Raw genomic sequence first — 11,278 nt, 5'->3', positions numbered from 1 at the left:
TTGTTTTTTTTTTTTTTAATGATGGCTGTTGGAAGTTGCTCAAAGGTTTGGGCTGTCACAGTCCCAGAAGAGATGGCAGCGTACAGATGAGTTTGATGTGCCATGTGGCTGTGGCATTCATAGTGTGCATTCTACCACATATATAGTACACATAGCAACATACAGAGTAGCATGTGGGGGGGAGTGTCTAATTAGTAGCTCTGATTTCATTTGGTCCTTTGCACTCCTTCATCCATCATGAGACATAACCACATTTTTTCACTAAAATTCAGTTTTGCACCTACTAGCTTCTCACTTATTTCATAATATGTTTGTAATACTTTTTAAACACAATAAACAGCGTGGCTATGGAAATTAATTATGAAAGACAAAATACAGTTTGGGACCACATGTTATGTAGTCCTAGCGGGCTTCACTAAGAAGTATCTATTTGTCTATCTGGCTTCATCATAGCAATAGTTGAATCCTAGTTAGAAATTCAGAATGCTTACAATCTTTCTGCTTCTTCATTCCTCATCATTGTAATTACAAATATTTATAGCATGTTTGTCAAGAAAATAAAAATCCTTGAATTTTTTTCCATAGCTGACATGGAGCTGTACTTTTCTATACTACTTGGACATTCTGTGCATTGAACTTCCATTGCACTGAATAAAATTCAGTTATAGGCAGAGGGCTTACACTAATCACCTATTCCCTATAGTGAGCGTGCAAAGCAGTTCATATGCTTACATGAATGGCACTTTTGTACTGGGCAGGACTTCACCATTAGATTGCATTGTAAGAGACTCTTCTGCTCTTATTTAACATGGTAGGAGTATCAGCATCAATAAGAAAATGGACTAAGTTTGTGGTTAGGACACAAAATCCGAAACCATTTACAGTTGTAACAGGAATAAGCAGAAGCTACTGTTGTGGGAAGAGAGTTGTGAAAAATTACTAACTGAAAGTTCAGGTTTTTATTTAGTCTTTACCTGATTTTTATGGCTCTGTCAAATGTGGCTAGTGACGAACTCATTCTACTGTGTAGCATGCTTCCTTTGGTCCTTGCCAAATACTTGCACGTGAAGAAGTGAGCAAAAACAAACAACAAATTTCAAAGGCATACGATGTTTGTAACATCTACAGGGATTGGATTTAGTTTTATAAACAGGCCTAATTCTTACTGTATCTTGACTATTTCAGCAAAATATACTGACGACCTCACTCCAAAAAAAAAAACATTTCCATTTTCCTGAAACCCAACATACAAATTCCACAGTCCAGTTACACATGCCACATAACAACAATTCATCTTTTCCCAGCATCTTAACAGGGGCAGAGTGCAGTCTACGTCTGTACATTTTTCTTTATACTGGTAACTATTGGTTCATTGTTTCTGGCTGATGGGAGGTTAAAACAGCATCATATGACATCTAAATATTTCATTAATGGCTCCCAAAACAAAAGCATATTCCCCCTTTTTTTTTTTTAGACTCAATTACTTTTTGTCTTTAGATTGTCCCAATCTAGGACTTGATATCACCAAGTAACATTATGGTGTCTGTTTTGGTGCTTCTTGAGCTTCTGCTCTGCACTCATTTACCTCTTGGAGTACTTAATGGTTCCTCATGCACTGTGCTGAGTGGCAGCATCGATTAGTTATGAATGTACAAAACATCTGACCAGCAGGTATTGGAAAATTGTTTCCAGGTAATTCCCTGTTTTTTGTAATAAACAAAGAAGATCTTTTAGAATGGCTCAGCATCAGAATGTCTTCTTACAGTACTGAATTGTTCCTGTTCATAGATTCCATGATCTTAATTCATTTATGAGACAGCTATTAAAAAAATGGTTCTGTTCAGAGGTGGTTTAGCTACACTGGAGAATGCTGGGTTTAACAGGGAGCACTGATGCAGGGAACTGAAGGAAGTTTCCCAGGTCAGTTGAAACGTTTGAAGAAAATCTGTCTTGAAGTCTCAAGTCTCTGATGTTTGCAGAGTGAGCCTGTGGAGAATGGCACGCCAAGACTGACACGACTGAGGCAGTTAGAAGGAATCAGGCTCCACATTGCAAGGCTGCCTGCATTTTTTCCAGTTTTTCTGCTTCTTTCAGTCCCAGGATGTCCAAAAGTTGTAAGTCACTGAAGTAGTTTTGTTTGGTAGGCTTTTTAATGCTTTTTTTTTTTTTTTTTGTCCATATCCTCATCAGATCAATGAGTTGAAATGTGCAGCTGACTGTGTCATACCCATTCCTGGACAGGTCTTTTGTAATACACAACATTTTGCTGCACCTCTTTGTTTTTAAACTGGAAGATTGTGTACACCAAGACAAGGATACACAGAGACAAAATGCAAGGGATCACAACTGCAATTGCATTTACAGTGCTAGGCACATCGTTTATTGTCACCATAATATCCACATCATCGTGAGGGAGGCGCCTGTCTTTGCTTCTTTCAACATCCTTCTGGTTACAGCCCATCCAGTCTTTAAGGATTGACCGGGGATAGCCTGGCTCCACACTCAGCCTCTGGTTATCAAATTTCCAATACTCCTTCCCTTTGTAGAAGTAGGTATAAACTAGGAGACAAAACAGAGAATATTTCTCATCACACCATTTTGAACAGGTTAAATTGTGCACATGTGAGGGTGTACAGAGAGCCTGAAAGGCTGGAGGGTGGTAGCTCTCTGGGTCAATAGTGCATTCATCTAGGGCATTCCAAAGCCATGGAAATAAGATGACATTTTTAGAGCTCGATTAAAAGGAGAAACACACTGGAGGGAAGAGATGCCATCCAGATGGACCTGGAAAGGCTTGAGATGTGGGCCGGTGCAAACCTCATGAGGCTCAAGCAGGCCAAGTGCAAGGTTGTGCACCTGGGCTGGGGCAATCCCAAGCACAAATACAGGCTGAGTGAAGAATGGATTGAGAGCAGCTCTGAGGAGAGGAACCTGGGGGTGTTGGTTGATGGGATGCTCAACATGTGTGCTTGCATCCCAGAAAGCCAACCATATCCTGGGCTGCATCAAAAGAAGTGGGGCCAGTAGGGCGAAGGAGGGGATTGCCCACCTCAGCTCTGCTCTTGCGAGACCCCACATGGAGTGCTGTGTTTAGCTCTGGGTCCCCCCACACAAAGAGGACATGGACCTGTTGGAGTGCATCCAGAGGAGGGCTGTGAGGATCATCAGAGGGCTGAAGCACCTGTCCTATGGAGACAGGCTGAGAGAGTTGGGGTTGTTCAGCCTGGAGAAGAGATGGTTCTGGGGAGACCTCACAGCGGCCTTCCAATACCTTTAGGGGGCCTACAGGAAAGCTGGGGAAGGACTCTGTCAGGGAGTGTAGTGAGGGGACAGGGGGTAATGGCTTTAAACTAAAAGAGGGTAGATTTAGATTAGATGTAAGGAAGAAGTTCTTTAAGGACAGTGAGACCCTGGCCCAGGCTGCCCAGAGAAGCTGTGGATACCCCATCCCTGGCAGTGCCCAAGGCCAGGCTGGATGGGGCTTTGTGCAGCTTGGGCTGGTGGGAGGGGTCCCTGCCCATGGCAGGGGGTTGGAACTAAAAGATCCTTAAGGACCAGTTTCAACCCAAACAATCCTGATTTTATCTACAATTCTATGATTTGAGAAGCCCTAACTTCTTGTTTGGCTTGTGGGGGCTATGTTGCTCATACAACACCACTCCCCTTGGCCAAGACATGCTGATGACAGGATTTAAGCCGTGAATAACAAAAATACTGACCTCACTTCTCTCCACGTAAATTTTAATGTAAGTGTTCTGCAGTGATTTTCTTTTTACTAAAGCATCTGTAATATTTACTCATCATTACCAAGCCGTTAACAGTCTGAAGAATGACAGTGTTTGCCTGGGTGGGATAGTATTTGGATGGATACACAAGTGTTTCTCTTTACCCCACCTGAGAGCAAATACTGAATAAAACGAGTCCTTTTGATGACAGAATCTGAAAGATTTGGACTTAGTTAAGAAACAGTCTTGTCCTGCTGCTAATAACAGGCAGATGGTTTATGCTACATGTTGTCTGAAGTATCCCTCATCTCTACAGAGAACTCCAAGATTTCTTTTTTAATCACTCTTAAGTGACTAGGGGTGGGAAGGAAAGGGAAAGGAACAGCGGTGAAAGTGGTGGCTCTTCTTTATCTAGCCTCCTGCTTAGCTGGCTGTCACTGCAGTATTCCAGATGTACTGGAAAGCCCAACCCTAAAGTCCTTGTCTCACACCACAGCCCTCAAGTTAAACAAGGGCTCAATGGACAAACCCCTTCTGTTAGTTCTTCCCCAGTTGGAGGAAGAGGAAGAAATCTTCAAGCCAGAGAAAGAAATGCACTGGAAGGAGCCTCTAGAGACCCAAACCCATGCTCAGGGCATGTCTAACTTCAAAGTACATCCAGAAGGTTGGAGCCTGTAATAGGGAGAGAGCAACTGAGCTAGCTACAGCTAAGAGAACAGGAGGAAAAAAAAAAAAAAAATAAGGTATGGCAGCCTCACAGTCACAGCCTAGGAATGCTTGGTTAGGGACTGTTGTGGAAGCAAAACCAGAAAAGTCCTTTTCTCAACCCAAATTGCTAGTATTAGAGTAATGTGGTTTAGTGGCTTGGAGGTACCTGGACTGGGATGAGGGTCAGGAAGAATTGCAGACTGCCTGTGCTTGCAGGTGTCATTGTGGCCTTGGACAGCCTGAGATGTGAGTCCTACCTCAGTGGAAAAATTTGAAACGCCCCAAATGCAACAACCCAACTCCTAAGCTAGACAAGATATTATTGACCTAACTTGTATAATGATTACAGATACATACAGCCTTCTTTGCTGATAAAAGCTCCCTGTGGCGCCTGAGGGATTCCTCTCCACACAGTGATGGGCTTTGGGTATCCTGGGTCCGTTGCTCTCTTGTCCTCGTTGTATCTCCAATATCTGTCTCCTTTGAAGAAGTAGGTTTTGCCTACAGGCTCCCAGCGCAAAGCCGTGTCGATGCCTTCCTGGGGCAGGCAGTTACCCAGCTCCACCAAACTGTGTGGGTATCCTGGCTCTGCTGTCACTTCTTTAAAAACCCAGTATTTATCTCCTGGAGATGAACAGGGACACAAGCAACAAATGAGTATGCCTAATTAGTAGTTAAAGTGATACAAATGCAAAACACCTACACTGAACCACAGCATGGTGATGACTTCTGGGCTTAACTGTATAATGTGAAAAGTTCCTCCTTGGCATTTTAAGCCTGAAACCTCTTGATTTCATTTGACACTCTCTAGCTCTTGTTTTGGGAATGTTAAACAATGCTTTCCCATTCACATTCTCTAGGCCAGTCTTGATTTAAAAGGCTTCTCTCACATCCTGCCTTTGTCAGCTCTCATTCAGGCTGAGGAGTTCTAGGATATTTAATTGTTCCTTGTAGAAGGCCAGTCCATACTTTTTGCTAATTTCCATTGCCTTTCTTAGAGCCTTCTCTAGTTTTAATACATTTTACTGAGCTTAGGGACTGAAGCTGCATGCAGTATATTAGAAGACCACATGTACTTTGCCTCTGTACAGGGGCACGGTGATGCTTTCCAGCTACTCTTCCTTGCTTACAATTTGATCATGTTCAGGAACTGTCACAGCGCAAGGAGCTGATATGGGCCTCACATAAAGACGGCCATATGGACTCTTTAGAGAAAGCACCCGTAACACATTTTTCCAGCACCTCGAAAAGATGTGAGCAGATCATGACACAGAAGCTCACATTGCACTGACAGGAAACAATGTGTAGGAAACAGCAGTGTGCCCCTCTTAGACTAGAACAAGGACCAGGACTATAAATCAAGTGCCATCTACCTTCCATAAAAGCCACCAACATGCTTTAAGTCAACTAGCCATATTGATGCCTCACTGATCTCATTATGAACAACCTCTTGTTACAGATGTTTAATGGAAGCCTTTGATTAAAAGGCAGTGGCCACAATTAAAGGTCTTCCTCAAGGATACTGACTACATTCTTCCTAATATTTCCCCAGACTCTTCTGATCAAGGTGTCAAAACCTTCATACTTGTCTAGAAGTGTGGTTTGGGGTTGCCCTGTATCTGGAGAAGCTCCAACACCATGCCACAATATGTTCAAGGAGACAGGCAGGAGCCTCACATTCCCTGAGAAACAGGAACTATTTCTCATTACCTGATGGAAGCCAATATCTACTGAACTTTATTAGCTTTATACAGAGATTGTCCTGGCAAGGCCAACCCACACTAAGGAATATGTTAAGGATTGGCTATCACACTGGAAGGTGAAAATCAAAGGAGGACTTTTATGTATGGCTCAGTTGTTAGAAGGACTAACAACCATTAGTAAAAATGCAGCAAGAATATGTAAGAAAAAGACAGGTCTGTGCTAACAGCCTCCCTATTCCATTTATTCTTGTACAGCCCACCTTGCTTACGGGACTAAAATGTTTTAGGGGTGTTGTCACAGCAACTACCTTTGCTAGTGCCTCTAGGGTGGAGAAAATGAGCCCTGTGTGACTCAGCCGCATGGCAAATAGTCACCCAAGCACTTCTGCATGTGGATAGAGATTTTTTCAAGGCTGCAGGAGGTCCTGTAGCTGAACTTTCAACCCAAGTTGCAACTGACTGACTCACTGAACTCCCTTTGTAGCAGACTGTGACCCAGGAGAGCAGATCTGTCCCTGAATACGATGGTGTATATAGGCTAGCAGTAAAGCCTCAGGAGGCTGCGCAGCACCAGTGATCTGCACTGTTCTGCAGCAGTCTGCACTTGGCAAATAAGCAAGGAGAGGTGCTAGTTCTGCTGTGCAATGACACATCTTTTCTGCCTCTTTGATTTGAAATCAAAGCTGATAAGTTGGTTAAGTGGAACAGGAAACTTTGGTTGCTGGAAGTGCCCCCTTGGAAAAGGACAGGGATTCAGTGAACCCATTTTCACCATCTTAATGCTTTAATTGTGTGATGCGAAGCAGGTGTAGCAGGCTCATATTGAAATATACTGTACCTTTGAAGAAAACAAATTTTCCATCAGACCTCTCATAGGCTGCATCAATCTTTGCAGGAAGGCCTTTCCAGAACTGCTCAATTTGCATGGGATATCCTTCCTGCACCCGGTTGTTGCGCAGACGCCAGAACCAGCGATCCTGAGAAAATCAGAAAGCTCTTCAGACTGAGTACTGTCATCTTGCGATCTGGCATCAAGCACTACTAATCCATGCCTAAGCCTGTAGCCATTAAAGGTAGAAGTCCTGGTTTGGATGAGAGCTCCAATGCTGCCCAACACCAATTCCAGTGAGGGAAGCACTTCATGAGGGAGATGGCAGCCAAAAGGGTAACAAGATGATTATTGGTACTGTGAAAAAGGGTGGACAGAAGGAGAAGAAAAAGAAGCAGGGGGAAGCAAGTTTACAGTTTTAAGTGTAATGACCTCCCAGGAGAGCTGTTGCGCAACTATCTGACCTTAGGACAGCCATACAGTGTATGCCACTCGGTGACTGTGTGAAACACACAACATCCATAGGCACAAAGGAGTTATTAAATATGCCTGTAGATATAAGATCATTAGTTAAAGCCATAGTGGATGCTCAGGGAAAGTAAGAGGAGGACAGAGTCTGTGATACTTCTCCAAATACCATCCCGGCCTTCAACAATTTTCAATTCAGACATTTTCTGTGGCTGATGTGTTTTGTGCATTTAATAACCTTCCATATTTCCCACTTCACATTCATACCCAGTGGGCAGAGTGAAAGCTCTGGGTATTTTGGGAGCAGGACCATGGTTTTCCAGATGCAAGGTGATCTAACATAGGTCTTTGAGCAAAGCCTCTTCTTCCCTGGCTGCACTTTATGAGCAAGGTTGACTCAAAATCCCCAAGAGCTGCAAGTATGCTGAGTATTCCCTGAAGCCCAGGGTTTGGTGTATGCTATCTCTGGAGGCCACGAGGCTTAATCCCTGTCTGTTACTAGCATTGCTTTCTGTCTTTAAGGGTGGCTTCTCTCTCAGATTAATGGTCTCTGAATTTTCTGCCGATGTGTCCAGTTCATAGAATCATAGAATCATAGAATATCTCAAGTTGGAAGGGACCCATAAGGATCATCGAGTGCAACCCCGGCACTGCACAGGTCTACCCAAAAATTCAGACCATGTGAATAAGTGCACAGTCCAAACGCTTCTTAAACTCCAACAGGCTTGGTGCAGTGACTACTTCCCTGGGGAGCCTGCTCCAGTGTGCGACAACCCTCTCAGTGAAGAACCTCTTCCTGATGTCTAGTGTAAACCTCCCCTGCCTCAGCTTGACACCATTCACGCAGGTCCTATCACTAGTCACTAAAGAGAATAGATCAGTGCCTTCCCCTCCAATCGCCCTCATGAGGAAGCTGTAGACTGTGCTGAGGTCTCCCCTCAGCCTCCTCTTTTCCAGGCTGAACAGGCCAAGTGACCTCAGCTGGTCCTCGTATGTCTTCCCCTCTAGGCTCTTCACCATCTTTATAGCCCTTCTCTGGACACTCTCCAACAGTTTCACGCCCTTTTTGTACTGTGGTGCCCAAATATCCACACAGTACTCGAGGTGAGGCCGCACCAGCACAGAGCAGAGCGGGACAATCACTTCCCTTGACCACCTAGCAATGCCGTGCTTGATGCACCCCAGGATACGGTTGGCCCTCCTGGCTGCCAGGGCACACTGCTGGCTCATATTCAGCTTGGTGTCAACCACAACCCCCAGATCCCTCTCTGCGGGGCTGCTCTCCAGCATCTTGTCGCCCAGTCTGTACATACAGCCAGGGTTGCCCCTTCCCAGGTGCAGGACCTGGCACTTGCTCTTATTAAACTTTACACTGTTAGTGATCGCTCAGCTCTCCAATCTGTCCAGATCTCTCTGCAAGACCTTTCCACCCTGAACAGAGTCCACAACTCTGTTCAGTGTCATTGGCAAATTTGCTCAGAACACCTTCCAGTCCTACATCTGAATCGTTTATAAAAACATTGAAGAGGACTGGCCCTAAAATGGAGCCTTGGGGGACCCCACTAGTGACCATCCACCAGCCTGAAGTGGCCCCATTTACCACAACCCTTTGAGCCCTACCCGTCAGGCAATTGCTCACCCATCACATGATGTTTTTGTTTAGCTGTATGCTGGACATTTTGTCCAGTAGGATCCTATGGGAAACTGTGTCACAAGCTTTACTGAAATCCAAAAGGATCACATCAGCTGGTTTCCCTTGATCGACTGGTTTCCCTTGATCAACTAGATGGGTGATCTTATCATAAAAGGAAATCAAATTTGTTTTTTTGTTTGAGGACCTACCCCTCGTGAACCCATGTTGGCTGGGACCAATGACTGCATTGTCCCCCAGGTGCGCTTCAGGAACTTCAAGAATCAACTTCTCCATAATTTTACCAGGCACTGACATGGGACTGATGAGTTCACTTTTTGGTGCACAGACACCAAAATTCTGTTTAGTCTGTAAATCCCATTAGGCATCGTTTCAAAATATTACAAAGCCAGTCTGCTTACAGTTCCCTCTAATGTTTCTCATTTATCAGCCTCAGAGGAACAGAGCTACCTTTAGAGACATTTCAAATGTAATGGTAACTACCTTATACTTTTATTCATCTTTTCCAGTAATGAAACTAAAGAAAGCCATCCATGAGATAAGAAAGAATTTTTAGTACCTTGAAAACAAACATTTCTCCTCTAAAGAGAGCCACAGTGTTAAAGTTGCCATCACAGATGTTCGGTTTCATGCCAGGAGGAGATGGCCTGTCACCTAGAGGAGGACTAGGAGGTCGTGGCTGTCTCTCGTGTTTTCTTTCCGAAGTGGAGTGAATTCTGCGAACAGGAAGAGTCGGTAAAGGCCTGGTTGGCTCCAAGGGCTCAACAGGAGGACCTAGAATTGAAAAGAAAAATGTTTAGTGAAGTGGGCAGTTTTGGATTTTCTGTGCTTTCCTCAGGTTTTAAAAGGCAACAGGCTGGATGAAGTGTGTTGTGAGGAACGTATATATTCTTTATGAACTATATACACATAAGAGATCATTCCCTAGAAATGGGAAGCAGAACAAGATGTATACACACATGAAAGAGGTCTCAAAACAAACAAGGGATAAGAACTGAAGAAGAGACAGTATGTTTTTGTAGGTCTTTCCAAGGAGGCTGTAGATAAAAGGAGGATGCACACCAATCACATTCCCAAATGAAATTAAAGGTAATAGCCGTTGAACAGAAATGTTTATTAGTCCATAACAACAACAACAACCAGAACAAAGTTATACTGAAGATACTGCTGCAAACTAAGGGAAACTGCAGAAGAATTTAGAAATTAGAAGGCAATTACTTTATTGCAGATTAGTCACTAATCTTCCTCTTCAGAACACCATAGGAACTCCAACGAACAACTGTGATAAGGGCCTTTGCTCTCATTCTGTCATTCAGATGATGCCCACCCCACCTACAAGCACAGCTCTTCCCTTTGATCCTTACCCAGATTATTCTGGGGATCTTAGAGGGCTGCAAGAATGTAAAGAACTATAATAAATATAAGCAGCTGAGACTTGGAGCTAAGGTCTGCTTTTGAAGTGATTGTCCCACAGGAAAATTTCATTAACAGTGATAGAATCTGGTCCATACCTAATTAAGAAAATCATGGTAAGATTTCTTGTTGCTTCTCAGAGATAGCCCCAAGTTAGCATGACAATAAACAAAAGGCTACAAGAAGCAAGAGATTTGGCAAGTTTTACATTTGATGTAATCAAATAGGATTTGATTTGATTGTTTATTGACATGGATTATGGTTTCCATCTCTTTCTGAAAAGTGATTTTTAAGCTGCTATGTAAAGAGATTGCAGGAAAAAAACTTCCATCACCAGGCAGAACTGGGGCTGACTGCTATCAGTCTCACTGTCTTAGGGGGTTCAAGCACTGATGTGCTTCACATCAGCCATATTATTGTACTGGGTGAGGCTTGTCCTCACAGGCCACTGCAAGAGGAGCTATCCTGTTGTGTATGAGCATCTTGCCCAAACCCAGAGAAGGAATCTACTAGTAAGGATTTAGATACTCATGGAGGCTACGCACCTGTGGGATCAGAACAGTTTTGCAGATGAACATTCTGAACTATGGTGCCTAAAATCATAGTTGGGTCTCCAAGCTCACATATCAACTTAGATCTTAAATGTTACGTTTTCAAAGGGTTCCTATAATGAACGAGTGCTTAACATGTCCTAGAAGGGTGACTGGGTCAGTGAAAATCATCACAGATAGTGACAAAGAAGTCATCAGAGAAAGTCATCACATTTAATTGTTATTAAGGT

General features: G+C 43.6%; 1 protein-coding gene across 2 annotated transcripts in view; it reads right to left on the bottom strand.

Annotated features, from left to right (window-relative positions):
- The window catches only part of MMP24 (matrix metallopeptidase 24), a 51,254-nt gene continuing 39,976 nt past the window's right edge, over positions 1–11,278 (bottom strand). For both annotated transcript variants that reach the window (XM_083801192.1, XM_083801193.1), the window contains exons 6-9: positions 9,644–9,858; positions 6,975–7,113; positions 4,791–5,057; positions 1–2,559 (exon numbers count right to left, since the gene is read on the bottom strand). In XM_083801192.1, the coding sequence (XP_083657318.1) occupies positions 2,222–2,559; positions 4,791–5,057; positions 6,975–7,113; positions 9,644–9,858 (959 nt within the window). In that variant the 3' untranslated portion in view covers positions 1–2,221. The remainder of the gene's footprint in view (positions 2,560–4,790; positions 5,058–6,974; positions 7,114–9,643; positions 9,859–11,278) is intronic.

This window comes from Anser anser (assembly GCF_964211835.1).
Source record: "Anser anser genome assembly, chromosome: 16".
Classification (NCBI taxonomy): domain Eukaryota; kingdom Metazoa; phylum Chordata; class Aves; order Anseriformes; family Anatidae; genus Anser; species Anser anser.
Note: the sequence above shows the minus strand (reverse complement) of the source record. Positions and strands in the feature narration are given on the sequence as shown.